At 38.3% G+C, this 16,851-nt stretch overlaps 1 protein-coding gene across 2 annotated transcripts in view; it reads left to right on the top strand.

Moving 5' to 3' along the window:
• LOC115221696 (cytoplasmic dynein 2 heavy chain 1-like) overlaps positions 1-16,851 on the top strand; it is a 398,382-nt gene that overhangs the window by 47,048 nt on the left and 334,483 nt on the right. For both annotated transcript variants that reach the window (XM_036510740.1, XM_029791902.2), the window contains exon 6: positions 10,844-11,092. In XM_036510740.1, coding sequence (XP_036366633.1) covers positions 10,844-11,092 — 249 coding nt within the window. The remainder of the gene's footprint in view (positions 1-10,843; positions 11,093-16,851) is intronic.

The following is a 16,851-nucleotide window of genomic DNA, read 5'->3' as shown; positions in this document are numbered from 1 at the left end:
CTACTAATACATCATAATATAAACATATAAATGATTTAATAATATGAATTCTGTGGAGTATTAAGATGCTGGAGTAAAATATGGCATAGAGAAAGAAATAATAAAAACAACCTCATCAAAGCACAATGTTAACAGTCAATGTATGACTTGAATTTGTTTCATTCTTCTTTTTTTTTTTTTTTCTAACAATTAAGGGGGAATATTCCCCAGTGTATGTTTGATGGGGGCCTTAATTTAATGTCATCAGCAATGGGTCGCTCTGCTATAAGTTACCAAAAATAGAGTAGGTGCTGGAAGGATGACTAAGAAAACAGTCACAAATTTACAATTTGCAGAAATTTAAGGTTGCGAGCTGGCAGAAATGTTAGCACTCTGTGAGAAATACTTAGTGGTTTTTCGTCTGCTGCTACGTTCTGAGTTCAAATTCCGCCAAGGTTGACTTTGCCCTTCGTCCTTTCAGGGTAGATTAACCCTTTCATTACCAACCCGGCTGAAACCAGCTCTGGCTCTAAATACAAATGTCTTGTTTTCAAAAGTTTTGAATTAAAATCTTCCACCAAAGCTTAGACACAATTTATGTTCCTAAAACTAGCTGAATGATAACTAAGTTATTTTATTAAATTCTTTATTATATTTCAAATTAATTAAAAGAAACACAGAGCATCTCAAAATAAATACAGTAACAAAAGGGTTAAATAAGTACCAGTTACGCATTGGGGTTGATATAATCAATTTAATCTGTTTGTCTGTCCTTATTCGTCCCCTCTGTGTGTAGCCCCTTGTGGGCAGTAAAGAAATAAAAAATTTACAAGTGTTAACACTGGAAAATAGAATTCTATGGTAATTTCATTGAGTCTATGTGATGCTGTCTATGATAAAAATTAAGGGAGTACGGTTTTGCATTTTTAATATAAAGAGCAAGTTACTATAATGGGTTTTAAGTAAAGGGTACTAATTTCATGTAGCAAAAGTAACATAGAAATAATGCTACTTTTTCCTAAGTCTACACATTACTGTATTTTCTTGATTTGAACTACTAGTTTTGTTAACCCATTTCATACCAACTTGCCTGAGACTGCTCTTAGTTTTATAGCACAAACTTCCTGTTTTAACCCTTTATTATTTCAGATGGGGCCTTAATTTAATGTTATCAACAACAAGTTCTTTGCTATATGTTACAAAATAGAGTGGGTGCAAGAAGGATCACTAAGAAAACACGTTCTTTTGAATTAATTACACACTGTCTCATAGCTTTGAGCTTTTGATGATGCAATTGCTAATTTTTAGAATGGCAGTGTAGGATAGGTGTGAGAGGCCAGATATGGCCCATTTAAATGTTAATGGGTTTAGATGATAATGAATTAAAGTTTACTATTAAGACTTCCTCTTTTACTTGTTTCAGTCATTTGACTGTGGCCATGCTGGAGCACCACCTTTAGTCGAGCAAATCAACCCCAGGACTTATTCTTTGTAAGCCTAGTACTTATTCTATCGGTCTCTTTTGCCGAACCGCTAAGTTATGGGGACATAAACACACCAGCATCGGTTGTCAACTGATGTTGGGGGGGGGGGGGCAAACACAGACACACAAATATATACACACACATACATATATATACGATGGGCTTCTTTCAGTTTCTATCTACTAAATTCACTCACAAGACTTTGGTCGGCCCGAGGCTATTGTAGAAGACACTTGCCCAAGGTGCCACGCAGTGGGACTGAACCCGGAACCATGTAGTTGGTAAGCAAGCTACTTACCACACAGCAACTGCTGCGCCTATTAATTTGTTAATTTATGTTCCAAACAGTTGCTTTGTTACAACAGGGTTATTTTACTAAATTCTTAATTATTTAAAAAATTAATTGAAAGACATTGTTCTTCAACAAAAGGGTTAAAGTTTTGGAATTTTAAGGTAGGAATCCTATTGAGTATCATATGAAAGTATGTAAATCAGAATGAGGCATTGCATTGGTGCCACTATACCCCATTGGTGTGAAGAAATTGAAGCAAAAAGGATCACTTACATATGACTCGAGTTGTCATTTGGAATGATGTGCTTTGTAGAACAGCTCCCACATTGCCTGTTGAGTTATTTTTTTCATGAATGACATAATCAAAAGGTGGTCATCATCATCTCATCATCGTTTAATGTCCGCTTTCCATGCTGCCATGGGTTGGACGATTTGACTGAGGTCTGGTGAACCAGATGGCTACACCAGACTCCAATCTGATCTGGCAGAGTTTCTACAGCTGGATGCCCTTCCTAACGTCAACCACTCTGAGAGTGTAGTGGGTACTGTTACGTGCCACTGGCATGAGGGCCAGTCAGGTGGTACTGGCAACAGCCACGCTCAAATGGTGTTTTTTTTTATGTGCCACCTGCATAGGAGTCAGTCCAGCGGCACTGGCAACGACCTTGCTCAAATGTTTTGTTCACGTGCCACCAGCACAAATGTCAGAGGGTAACACAGGTAATGATCACGCTCAAATGGTGTGAGCTGTCAAATACGAGATGGTATCAAAAAGTACCTGAACTAGTTCTGTAGCACACCAACATATAGCAGCACATAGTTGTGTGTGCAGTGAGAGCTTGCAGTGACCTTCATGAAGCAGTGTGCCAAGTGACATGGCTGTGTTTACTTCACAAGTTGTGAAATCTGTGTTTTTGGGATCGCAAAAAAAAGTCTGCAATTTTGTCATGGACAGGAAGTTAGAACCAGGAGCCAATGTGAAATTTTGTGTAAAACTTGGGAAGTTTGCTACGGAGACATTAAGCATGATTTGGCAAGGTTATGGCAATGAGGCAATGGGTCAAATACAATGCTTTGAGTGGCACAGGCACTTCGAAAGCGGAAGAACATCCCCAGAAGAAGATGAGCGATCTGGAAGACATGCCACAATCATCACCCCCAGAAAGGTGGTTTTGTGCATTGAGAATTCACCCCCCCCCCCCAGGGCCAGACCATCAGTCAAGACATCTACTGTGATGTTGTGAACCATTTGAGGGAGGACATTGTGATGAAAGTACTGGATCTGTGGAACACGGAGAATTGGGTTCTCCTCACTCATGAATTTCTTGCCAAAAAAACAACATGGTGTCGCTCGCACACCTGCACTATTCACCAGATTTAGCACCTGTGAACTTCTCTCTTGACCCCAAGACGAAAATGCACCTCAAAGATAGCCATTTTATTACTGCTGTCAAGATCTAGAGCAAATTGCAGGAGGTTCTCGACTCTCCTACAGAAAATAACTTCCAGGCTGGATTCCTAAAGTGGGAGGAACACTGGGACCTATGTATTGCTGTGCAAGGTAACTATTTCAAAGGAGATGATATTCAAACTTAGGTAAATAAGTTATTTTTTATTAAACAGTGTCAGTTGATGATTAATATTTTATTTTTCCAGTGAGTACAGCAAATGTAGGTTTTTATTTCCTCATCCATGTCTTTTCATTCCCCTTCAACATTCTGATGCACTTGCTGTGAATATGCTAACACCTGAATAAACTTCTGTTTACCATGAGGATAGCATCTCAAAATCATTTAATTAGTAAACCATCCTACGCCAACAAATATACTAGTCTGTGAACCTTTTGATACCACCTTGTAGGTGTTGAGAAATATGTTTTTTTCTTGAGCCCTAGGACTCATAAGACCAGTTACTCAGTTTCCATGGCATATAAGCAATCAAGATCTTGATATTTTCTCTGAACAGGATGCCAGTCCATTGCAGAGTCCAAGGTCAGTAATTATATTTAGGGAAAGGGGCAATTTGATTACATTGACCCCAGCACTTAACTGGAACTTTATTTTATCAACTCTGAAGAGATGAAAGACAAAGTTGACCTTGGTGAGATATGAGCTCAGAATGTAAAAATCTGGAAGAAATTCCTCTAAATATTTTGTCCAATGTGCTAACAATTCTGCCAGCTTGCCATCTTTATAATATTGGTTTCAAATTTTGGCACCAAGGTCAGCAATCTTGGAGGAGGGGTAAGTTGATTACATTGACCAAATGCCCAAATGGTACTTATTTTATTGACCCCTAAAGGATAAAATGCAAAGTCAGTCCCTGTGGAATTTTAACTCAGAATGTAAAGATGGATGATACACTGTGCTAAACATTTTGCCCACCATGATAACAATTCTGCCAGGTCACCATTTTTAGCCATCTTGTAATATTAATTAATTCTCTAATAAATTTTTTCCTTACTGCAAATAAGGAAACAACACTTCATAGGTTTCTATTTCTTTTAAGTATCATTAGTGCAAATGTGGCTTCTCTTATAGTTTGCTGCAGTTTTAAGGTATAATATACAGAAATGTATATTTGTTGGCGTAGGATGGTTTACTAATTAAATGATTTTGAGATGCTATCCTCATGGTAAACAGAAGTTTATTCAGGTGTTAGCATATTCACTGCAAGTGCATCAGAATGTTGAAGGGGAATGAAAAGACATGGATGAGGAAATAAAAACCTACATTTGCTGTACTCACTGGGAAAATAAAATATTAATCATCAACTGACACTGTTTTTTTTTCACACCACAAACATTGCACCACTGTGTGTTAAACATGTTCACACTTATAGTTTATCCGTGCAGATGGTGCCTTAGGATTCTTCAGTGTTATCATTGTTTTTACATTTGCTTTTCCATGCTGGTATGGGTTGGATAAGTCTTATTGAATCTTATCTTGTGGCTTGGGAGTATTCTCTTACCAAGAAGTTAAATTTCCATATGTGTGTAAAAAAAAAAGTATGGAGCACAAGTGTAATTTCAATAAAGAACAAAATAAGAATTTTTAACACTAACGTAAAAGTGGTGCTATTGTATGGGGCTGAGACATGGCAAACAACAGTTAAGTCAAATAAGCAAATACAATCATTCATCAACAGATGCTTGCGTAGTATACTTAAAATTAGATGGCCCGAACACAAGCAATATGGAGCTATGGCAAAGAACAAATCAAGTTTCGATTAGGGAGCAAATATTTAAAAAAAAGTGGAAGTGGATTGGTAGCACAATTAGAAAAGAAACACCAAATGTAGCGAAAAGTGCTTTACAGTGGAATCCGGATGGATATAGAAAGAGAGGTAGGCCTAAGAATTCGTAGCGTAGATCAACACAAAAGGAACCAGAGAATGGGGGACATTCATGGCAGAGTATAAGGACAGAAGTGAAAAATTATGCAACATGGAATTCAACTATAAGTGGGCTATACTCGCCTTCGGAGGGTTAAAGGCAGAAAAAAAATGTGTATAAAAGTAAACAAACAAAAAAATCTTTTTGTATTGTATGATACAAATAAGAAGATGATATTTTTTCAAACGCAGAGTTGCCATTAGAACAACAAAAATACTGGGTAAACTACCCTGACAAAATGGAAAAATATGTATCAACGACCAGTCATAGGACACAAACCCATATACCTCAAAGACTGTAGCTGAGTGCTTTACCATTAAGCTAAACTGCCTGCTGACAAATTCATCCATCAAATCAGATGCTGAAAAACATACTTTAGCTTTATAGAACAACCATGTGTGTGTAAATGTAAACAAACACATATTTGTTCTTTTACTGGAAGTGTTGAAATGTATTGTAGGATACAATTAACCCTTTCGTTACCAAACCGCCCAAACCCGCCCGTATTTACCTATTCATATTTAAATGAGAATATCAGAGCAAATCTCTTTAGTACATTCGTGAAAACACGTGATTATACTTCGTAAACAGTTCATCTACAGTTTTGTACTACGATTGAAGTGTAATTTTAATTCCGTGAATTTTGGGAGATTTTTTTCCGAAATTTGTTCCTATTGTGTTTTCAAAATTTGTAATTCTGACAAAAAATGGATACGAATTTCATTATATCAAGCAGCAAGTCAGAATTTGAAGGATTTTCTACTGAAGACTTTCATAAATTTAACTCTATGACTGAAAAAAAAAAAGCACGTGGTATTTGATAATGAATCTGATGTTTCAATTTCCGAAAGTGAAAACAGTGAATCCGAGAGCTCCGACAGCGATAAAGAAAATGAATTGGTACCTGAATGGAGTGAAAATTTAAAAACTGTTTCTTTCGGTGATTTTTCTGAAGAAACTGGACCAAGCCACAGACTTTCCAAGGAGAGTAAAGTGATAGACTATTTCTTTTTACTTTTTCCGATGAGTCTATTTGAACTCATTACGGCGGAAACGAACTGTTACGCTAAATGTAAAAAAAGCAAAAGAAAGGATTGTTAGTGGTTTCCCACAACCTTAAATGAAATTAGGGCAGTTTAGCTTAATGGTAAAGCACTCAGCTACAGTCTTTGAGGGATATGGGTTTGTGTCCTATGACTGTACGTTGATACATATTTTTCCTGTCAGTCATCACTCTGACTGCTATAATACTCTTACTCCTTTAAACTCAATCATTCTGGCACTATTCATCATGTTGGGTCACGTTGCCTTCCATCATTGCTCAGTTCTTGAATGTATGTGTCTCAAAATATGGAATGCCCCTATCACCCATCAATCTTGTCACTTATTATTCATACCTTTATTACTCATGCCTATCATTCTGTAAAGTGGTTAGCAAGTGAGTGGAAATATGGGATTGAAAGTACTCTTTAATCTTTAGTCTTGTTGAGGATATGGCTACCCAATTAAAGTGTGGGATAAGAGGACCTTTTAGTCTTGCTGAGGGCACAAAAACCACCCCAGCACTGATGCCCCCTATTCATTCCATAAAATGATTGGTGTTAGGAAGGGTATCCAGCTGTAGATCTTCCTCCTCCTCCTCCTCATCATCATCATTTAACATCTATTTTCCATGCAGGCATGGGTTGGACAGTTTGGCAGGATCTGGCAAGCCAGAGAGCTGCACTAGGCTCCAAATGTCAGTTTTGGTATGGTTTCTATGGCTGGATGCTTTTCCTAATGCCAATCGCTTTACAAAGTATACTGGGTTTATGCAGCGAACAACACAGGTGCTTTTATGTGCCACCTGTATGGGAGCTTTTTACATGGCACCAGCACCAGGTGCTTATACTTGGTATCAGCACACATGCTTTGTACATGGCACCAGCATGGGTGCTTTTTACATGGTACCTAATCCAGAAATTAAAAAAACTCGAACCATTTAGACAAGCAGTATCTTTGAATGTTCTGACTTTGACAGTGGTGATCATCTAACCCATACTGGCATGGAAACGGGAAGTAAAATGATGATGATGATATTGGTAGTAGGTAGTGTTGTTGGTGGCTGTGTGCTTATGTGTATATGTATGTAACACTATAGTTTCTCAGGTGTTATATATTAAATATGCATACATGCATAGCTATTTTCTACTTCTTAAGTTCTAAAGATTAAATATGTATATAAGTATAGCTACTCTTTATTCCTCTCATACTGTGGAGTGTAAATGTATGCTATGTCTAAAGAATGTCTTTCCTTGTGATTCTGTATAAAATAAAATATATTTTAATTCGTTTCATTATCATCACCATCATCATGATTATCATGTAACGTCCACTTTTCCATACTAGCATAAGCCAGATGGAATTTATTGAGGCAGATTTTCTAAGGTTGGATGCCCTTCCTGTTGCTAATCTTCACCTTTTCCTAAGCAAGGTAATTTTTCCCCATTACCCAATATGTTTTACATGGAAGACTGGAAACAAACAATGCTTGTGTGATAGCAATACTTGTTGATAATTATCACATGATATCGAGAGGAGGGTACATACACACACACACAGGCTATTGGTACCATGCAAAAGGCACAGGTGCTGGTACCACATAAAAAGTACTGATGATGGGGGTCATGTGAAAAGCACCCAGTACACACTGTAAAGTAGTTGGTATAAGGAAGGGCATCCAGCTGTAGGAACCATGCCAGAACAGACAATAGAATGAGGTGTGGTCCCTGGCTTTGCCAGCTCCTGTCAGACCTTCCAACTTCTGCCTGGTAACCATTACCCCCTCTACAGCTAGATACCTGTTTCTGCCTCTCTGTCATGTTCTGATCTTTCATCATCTGACACAAGATCACCTCTTCTAATGCCTCCTCCCCTCTCAAAATTCCTTGTCTTGCAAGTTAATTGGTGACCCTGCCAGTATTGGTGCCACATAAAAAGCATCTAGTCCACACTGTGAAGTGGTTGGCATTTGGAAGAGCATCCAGGTCTAAAAAACCGTGCCAAAACATGACCTCTCCTGTGTTGGTGCCACTTAAAAGGTACTCAATTCACTCTGCAGGGTGATCATTGTTTGGAAGGGCATCCAGCTGTAAAAACCCTGCTAAGACAGACACAGAAGTCTGGTGCAGTCTTCTGCCTAGCCAACTCCTGTCAAACATGTAACCCATGCCAGCATGGAAGGCAGACGTTAAACAATGATGGTGGTGGTGGCGGCGGCGATGAAGACAACAACAACGACGATGACGGGCTTCTTTCAGTTTCTGTCTGCCAAATCCACTCACAAAGCTTTGGTCAGCCTAATAGTATTGTCATCCACTCATTGCAAATAGCTTACAGGCAGTTGAAAGTTTGTTAACCTTCCTTCATTCTTTCAAGGGGGATTTTTCATTTAGATAATTGGAAAAAAAAAAAATGTTTCTTAAAGGTAGCACAGTCATTAAATAATGTAAAACATTTATCAAGCATAGGATATGTATGCTTAGGAAGGATTTGTTATGAGATGATGGGATACCCCCCCCCACCAAACTTCCGACATACTGTAATTGTTTTTTAAGTTTGTGCTAACTGACTGTGATGTCTTCGACTCGTTTTTAATAATTTATGGTTGCAGGAGTGGCTGTGTGGTAAGAAGCTTGCTTACCAACCACATGGTTCTGGGTTCAGTCCCACTGCGTGACACCTTGGGCAAGTGTTTTCCACTATAGCTTCGGGCCGACTAAAGCCTTGTGAATGGATTTGGTAGACGGAAACTGAAAGAAGCCCATCATGTATATACATATGTGTGTGTGTGTGTGTGTGTTGTCCCCCACCGTTGCTTGACAACCAATGTCTCCATAACTTAGTGGCTCAGCAAAAGAGATTGACAAAAGAAGTACTAGGCCTACAAAGAACAAGTCCTGGGGTCAATTTGCTTGACTAAATGCAGTGCTCCAGCATGGCAGCAATCAAATTACTAAAACAAGTAAAAGAAAAAAAACACAGTTGCTGTATTGTGCCTCGCAGGCTTTTGCTCATTTGGTTTCCTGACCCATAGCACTCAGTGTCCCATTTGTAATACAGACACATTGTGGAGTTGAGTGGCTTAGTGGTTTGGATGTTGGACTCAAGACCCTAAGATTGTGGTTTCAATTCCTGGCCTGAGAGCGATACATTGTACTCTTGAGCAAAACACTTCATTTCACATTGCTCCCAGGCCACTCAGCTGGCAAATAATAAGTGATCTCACAACAGACTGGAGTTCGGTCCAGGTGGAGCATTTATACGCCATGAAAGTGGGAAACCGGCCCTTCTGAGTTTGTATGACTTGAAAAGGTAACTTTACCTTTTTGTGGAGGCACGTGGCTTAGTGGTTAGGGTGTTGGACTCATCACCGTATGATTCAAGACTCAGGAAGGTAACTTTACCTTTACCTTAATACAGCTGCATCAGACACAGCAGGTTTATGTAAAAACTTAAAAATGAAAGAAAAAAAAGAACATACCTATAACTTAAATGTGTACCATGTTACATCTTCACCATCTTTCTCTGTCTCTCTCTCTCACCCTCTCCAACTGAGGAAGCCTTGCATCTCCTTTTCTGTAAGACACCTGTTTCTCTCCCTCTATTCATACTCTAATGCCTCATCACTGGCACAAAACTACATCATCATCATAATTATTGCCATCATCATCATAATTATTGCCATCATCATTTAACGTCTGTTTTCCATGCTGGCATAAGCTGGATGGTTTTACTGGAGCCAGTAAGGCCAGTGTCGCACCAGGCTCCCGTCATCTGTTCTGACATGGTTTCTATGACTGGGTACCCTTCCTAATGCCAACCACTCCACAGAATGCACTTGGTACTTTTTATGTGGCACCAGCACCATTATTTTCAACATGGCACCAGCATGAGTGCTTTTTATGTGGCACCAGCACTGGTATAAATTTTGCTGCAGTGGATGGGTCTTCTTGAGTACAGCAAGGTGCCAAATATCTCAGTCATTTAGTCATCTCTTTCATAAGGGTCAAAGATCAGCCTTCAATATTTTGTCCCATGTGTTCCCGGGTCTCCATGTTCCACAAATTCCATCCACCTTAAGTGATCAGCATTTGTGTATGCAGCTGTCTACATCTATACACATGTGTGCAACTGTCTACATGTATGCAGCTGTCTACGTGTATACACATGTATGCAGCTGTCTACATGTATACATATGTATGCAGCTGTCTACATGTTTACATATGTATGCAACTGTCTACATATATACGCATGTATGCAACTGTCTACATGTATATACATGTATGCAACTATCTACATCTATACACATGTATACACTTGTGTGCAACTATCTACATCTATACACATATATACATGTATGCCACTGTCTATATCTATATACATGTATGCAGATGTCTGCATGTATACACATGTCTGAAACTGTCTACATGTATACATATGTGTGCAATTGTTTACATCTAAACACATGTATACAGCTGTGTACATCTATATACTTGTATGCCACTGTCTATATCTATATACATGTATGCCACTGTCTATATCTATATACATGTATGCAGGTGTCTACATCTATACACATGTATGCAACTGTCCGCATCCCTTAAGTTTCAGTACAGCACAAGTAACACATGTATATACTACATATATCTGCAGGTCCTGACTCTTCGTTCAATCCATGAACAACTGACGCACTTGCTCACTTCCCAGGAGCAACAGGAACTGAACATGTCGCAGGTATTCCGGTCGTTTACTGGTCTTAACCCCATTCTCTACAATCCGTTCACCAAACCACTTTGGGACGCTGCAGTGGTACAGTTCAACCGAGTGCTGTCCCCCATCGAGCAGAAAGTAGCCTCTGTCCTGAAACGCCACATTCAAGATGTGGAAGGAAACTTACAACAGGTAATTAGAATATTTTATTATTGTTGTTCTTGCCATTGATTGTTGTTGTTGTTGTTGTTGTTGCTACTGTTGTTGTTGTTCCCCTGATCAACCCTCAGTGAGTCATTTAATATCCATTGTCCATGCTGACATGGGTCAGGCAGTTTGACCGGCTCCAGTTGTCTGATTTGTCATGGAGCCTTCAAGGTGGTACGCCAGCATGGCCGCTGTCCAATGACCAAAGCAAGTTATAGATAAATCATCATCATCATCATCATATATCCGTTGTCCATGCCGTCATGGGTTGGACAGTTTGAACAGAGCTGGGGGAGTTGCACCAGACTCCAGTCTGATTTGGCATGGTTCCTACTGTTGGTTACCCCTCATAACACCATTTACTTTACAAAGTGTGCTAGGTGCTTTTATGTGGTACTGCACAGGTGCTTTTATGTGGTACTGCACAGGTGCTTTTAATTATAAGGTAATTATATGACACATCTTATTTCTTTACTGCCCACAGGGGGCTAAACATAGAGGGGACAAACAAGGACAGACAAAGAGATTAAGTCGATTACATCGACCCCAGTACACAACTGGCACTTAATTTATCAATCCCGAAGGATGAAAGGCAAAGTTGACCTCAGCAGAATTTAAACTCAGAATGTAATGGCAGACGAAATACCTATTTCTTTACTGCCCACAAGGGGCTACACACAGAGGGGACAAACAAAGACAGACAAACGGATTAAGTCAATTATATCGACTTCAGTGCGTAACTGGTACTTATTTAATCAACGCCCAAAAGGATGAAAGGCAAAGTCAACCTCGGCAGAATTTGAATTCAGAATGTAACAGCAAATGAAATACCGCTAAGCATTTCGCCTGGCATGCTAACATTTCTGCCAGCTTGCCACCTATATATGACGCATCTTGCTAAACAACAATAGTTTTTTACATTTGAGTCTCTGAAGAGCAAACTTTTATGTCAGTGCTTGAACCATTAGAAATAGTAACCAAATTTACCTCAGATATCAACCCTACTCAGGAAGGAAATATAGATATATTAGATGTAGTTTTACATAAACTGTGTGTAAAAATAAAGTTTTAAATGGGGCTGTCATGGCTTGAATGTCTTTGATCATAAATCTGTTCTGTCTGGGCTAAACTGGGGTTAAATTGCTGCTACTACTACTACAACTACTACTAGTATCATTAACAACACCTCCATTACCACAACTACTACTATTGTTGCTGCTGGTGCTACTACCACCATTACCAGCAACATCGCCACTGCCAATACTACTACTACTACTACTACTACTACTACTACTACTACTACTACTACTACTACTACTACTACTACAACTACTACTACTACTACTACCGTTTTCATGGAATTGCCTCTGTTATAGTCTGCCTGTCACTTGATGCTCCAGACTTGTCTGTTTGAATGACATAACGACAGACGTAGAGTGTGGGAAGTCTGTGACAAGAAACCAGACTGAAGACTTGTAGTCTTCTCGTCTTCCGGCTTTGGTTTGAAGCTGTAGGCTGAGCACTTGATCTTGTGAAAATGGAATGTGATGTGAATTGGTTACGTTCTGTCGTTCAAGTCGGAAGTGTTTGCCTCTGTCTCTCGCTCAACAAATGATTGTCTCAGCATAGGCATAAAAGGAAGTACTAGAGTGATTCTTATTGTTGCCAAGATGAGATCTTTTGTGTTTTGCTGTAAAGAATGGCGCCATGTGGGTAGAAAATGTAGGATAATGCAAGGAAAAGAAATAGAATCAAGCTCAGAGGAATTTTTTTTTTGTTCCATTTTTCTTTTAATTTTTCTCTTTTGTTCTTTTTTGTTTTTAATTTCTTTCTTTTTTTTTTTTGATTTGTAACATCCTGTTATAAACTTATTGTTTTCTGTGTCGTCTTCATCATTTTCATTGTCATTGCTGTCATCATCGTCATCATCATCTTCCATCATCATTATCCGTGTCATCGTCCTTTATATTACAATTATATTTCATCATCATCATCATCATCATTGGTATCACTGTTGTCTTCATCATCATCCTTTCCATCATCATTTATATCACATTTTCATTGTTATCCAATCATTATCATTGTCATCATCATTATCGTCATCTTCATTGTCTCCATGATCATTATCATTGACATCATCAAGTCAACAAGACAGTCTTTACACAGACATTCAATATGCAAAAAATAACAGCCCAACCTCCCTCAACTTGCTGTCAACCAAGAAAAAAAATACATCTTATTTCTTTACTGCCCACAAGGGGCTACATACAGAGAGGACTAACAAGGACAGACAAATGGATTAAGTTGATTATATCGACCCCAGTGCATAACTGGTACTTATTTAATCGATCCCGAAAGGATGAAAGGCAAAGTCGACCTTGGTAGAATTTGAACTCAGAACATAGTGGCAGACGAAATACCTATTTCTTTACTACCCACAAGGGGCTAAACACAGAGTGAACAAACAAAGACAAACGGATTAAGTCGATTATATTGACCCCAATGCATAACTGGTACTTAATTTATTGACCCCGAAAGGATGAAAGGCAAAGTTGACCTCAGCGGAATTTGAACTCACAACGTAACGGCAGATGAAATACTGCTAAGCATTTATATATATATATACATACGACAGGCTTCTTTCAGTTTCTGTCTGCCAAATCTACTCATAAGGCTTTGGTCATAGAAGACACTTGCACAAGGTGCTATGCAGTAGGACTGAACCCACAACCATGTGGTTGGGGATCAAACTTCTAACTACACACTCCTGCCTTATGAGTAAAATTTGGTAGAAAATATTTGATGAAGGCCTCTTTGATGCACTTGAGCAGTAGCTGTAATTCTAAGGCCAACCTGATCACATACAGTGTCATGTCGACTCTGAACAAGGATCACATCACATTATATTAAAAGTACAAATATCTATGGAACACTCAGCCACTTAAATTCTGACATAAGGAATAATTGGCTCCATTGATTATACAACTGGAACAGTTGTTCCTTGAAAATAAATGGGAAAGTCTATTATGTATGCAAGTCAAGGTTTTGTTAGAACACATTTCTGTCAGAACAAGAAACAGTTCAGAAGAACTAGCTTTTCACTGATGAATTATTTGGGGAAAAAAATCCCTTTAAACAGCTGTTGCTGACATGATGGCCTACACAGACCTAGCAGAAGTATTTATCAAATTGAGGCATGATTGCCTCAATAAGTAGTCAGTATATGTATGTATGTGTGTATTTATATATATATGTATGTATGTACGTACGTACATATGCATGTACACAAACTCACATACACACACACACATGTTAAACAATGTTTTTAGAGCTCACTCAAATGCATTTTCTTAAATAAATTTTTTTCCTAAAGAATAAATTTCAGAAATTACTTTCAAGAAATAAGTAAATGTTTTAATTTTTTTTTTTTCGTTTAGTCAAAATAATTTTATAATTAAAACAATTAAATTTACATTGTTTTGTTTTTGTGTTATTAATTATATTATGTAAATTGAAAAAAGAAAAAAAAAAATTAATTCGTAATCAGTTCTTCAGACAAGATAAATTTTATTCAATATTTTGTTTTCTAATGGTAATTAAAAGGAATTGGTACGGTAGAAAAATATTTTGTACATAAGTGCAGGTAAGAAGCTTGCTTCCCAACCACATGGTTCTTGTTTCAATCTCACTTTGTGGCACCTTGGGCAAGTGTCTTTTATAGCCTCAGATTGACCAAAGCCTTGTGAGTGGATTTGGTAGCCAAAATCTGAAGGAAGTTCATCATATATATGTGTGTGTGTGTGTGTATGTATTTGTGCCTGTGTTTGTCCCCCACCACCTTTTGACAACATGTGTTGGTGTGTTTATGTCCCTGTAACCTAGCTGTTTGGCAAAATAGACTGAAAGAATAATAAAATAAATAAATGCGCCCTTTTTAAAGCCTAGCCAGGCTCATGGGCCCAGTTTCCCAGTTTCAATGGTGTATGGGTTCCCCAGCTGGACGGGACGCCAGTCTATCACAGCGTTACTCATTTTTGCTAGCTGAGTGGACTGGAGCAACGGGAAATGAAGTGTTTTGCTCAAGAACACAACGCGTTGCCTGGTCCAGGAATCGAAACCACAATCTTACGATCATGATGCTGACACCCTAACCACTAAGCCACGTGTCTCCATGACAGAATAAGTACCAGACTTTAAAAAAAAACAAAAATAAGTTGTCGGGTTGATTTCTTCCACTAAAAATTCTTCAAAGTGGTGCCCCAGCATGGCCACAGTCTGATGATTAAAACAAATGATAGGTGAAAGACTGAAAGGTTTTAAAAAGAAAAGAAATGGCTCGGGGTACAATTACAATGATAACCCGAAAAGCAAGGAAATAGAAAAAAAAAAATTGTAAAGTACTGAAAGTTTCCATATAGGTGCAGGCTTGGCTATGTGGTTAAGGAGATCATTTTGCAATGATGTGGTTGCAAGTTCTCTCTACAATAAGCACAAGGCCTAATATTTTGCGGCAGGGAGCTAGTTGTTTACATCAACCTCATTTCTCAACTGCTATTTATTTTGTCAACCCTGAAAGGATGAAAGGCAAAGTTGATCTTGGTGGCATTTGATCTCAGAACATAAAGAGCTGGAAGAAATACTGTTAAGCATTTTGTCTGGTGTCATGACAATCTTACCTGCTTGATGCCTTAATAATAACAATAATAATAATAATACCAACAACAACAACAATCCTTTCTACTAAAGGCATAAGGCCTGAAATTTGGAGGAGGGGGCTAGTCGATTACATTGACCCCAGTGTTTCACTGATACTTGATTTATCAACCCCCACCCCCCCACCCAAAGGATGAAAGGTAAAGTTGAACCTGACGAAATTGGAATGCGGAACATAAAGACAAATAAAATATGATGAAGCACTTCACTCTGTGTGCTAACAATTCTGCCTGCTCACTGCCTTTATAATAGTAATAATAATAATAATATAATAATAATAATAATAATAATAATAATAATAATCCTTTCTACTGGAAGCACAAGGCCTGAAATTTGAGGGAAGGAATTAAGTCAATTACATCAACCCCAGTGCATAACTGGGACTAATTTTATCACCCCCCACCCTGCTGAAAGGATAAGTCGACCTCGGTGGAATTTGAACTCAGAACGTAAAGACAGGTGAAATACCGCTAAGCATTTCACCTGGCAGGCTAACAATTCTACCAGCTCGCCGCCTTAACAACAACAACAATGATAATGATAATAATAATAATAATGATAATAAAAATAATAATCCTTTCTGCTATAGACACAAGTCCTGGAATTGGGGAGAGGGGAATAAATCAATTACATTGACCCTAGGTATTCAACTGGTACTTGTTTTATCAACCCTGAAAGGATGAAAGGCAAAGCCAACCTCGGCGGAATTTGAATATAATAATAATAATGATGATGATGATGATGATAATAAGACCAACAACTACAACAAAAACAACAGCAGCAGCAGCAGCAACAACAATAATGATAATAATTATCATTTCTGCTAAAGGCAGAAGGCCTGGAATTTGTGGGAAGTGGACTATTCGATTACATTGACCCCAGTGTTTCACTGGTACTTAGTTTATCGACCCCAAACGGATGAAATGCTGAGTCGACCTCAGCAGAATTTGAACTCGTGATGTATTGACAAGCGAAATACAAATAAAGATAATAATGATAATAATAATAATAATAATAATAATAAGACATCA

This window comes from Octopus sinensis, linkage group LG18 (genome assembly GCF_006345805.1).
Source record: "Octopus sinensis linkage group LG18, ASM634580v1, whole genome shotgun sequence".
Taxonomy (NCBI): domain Eukaryota; kingdom Metazoa; phylum Mollusca; class Cephalopoda; order Octopoda; family Octopodidae; genus Octopus; species Octopus sinensis.
The sequence above is the reverse complement of the archived record's forward strand: the minus strand, read 5'-3'. Positions and strand labels throughout refer to the sequence as shown.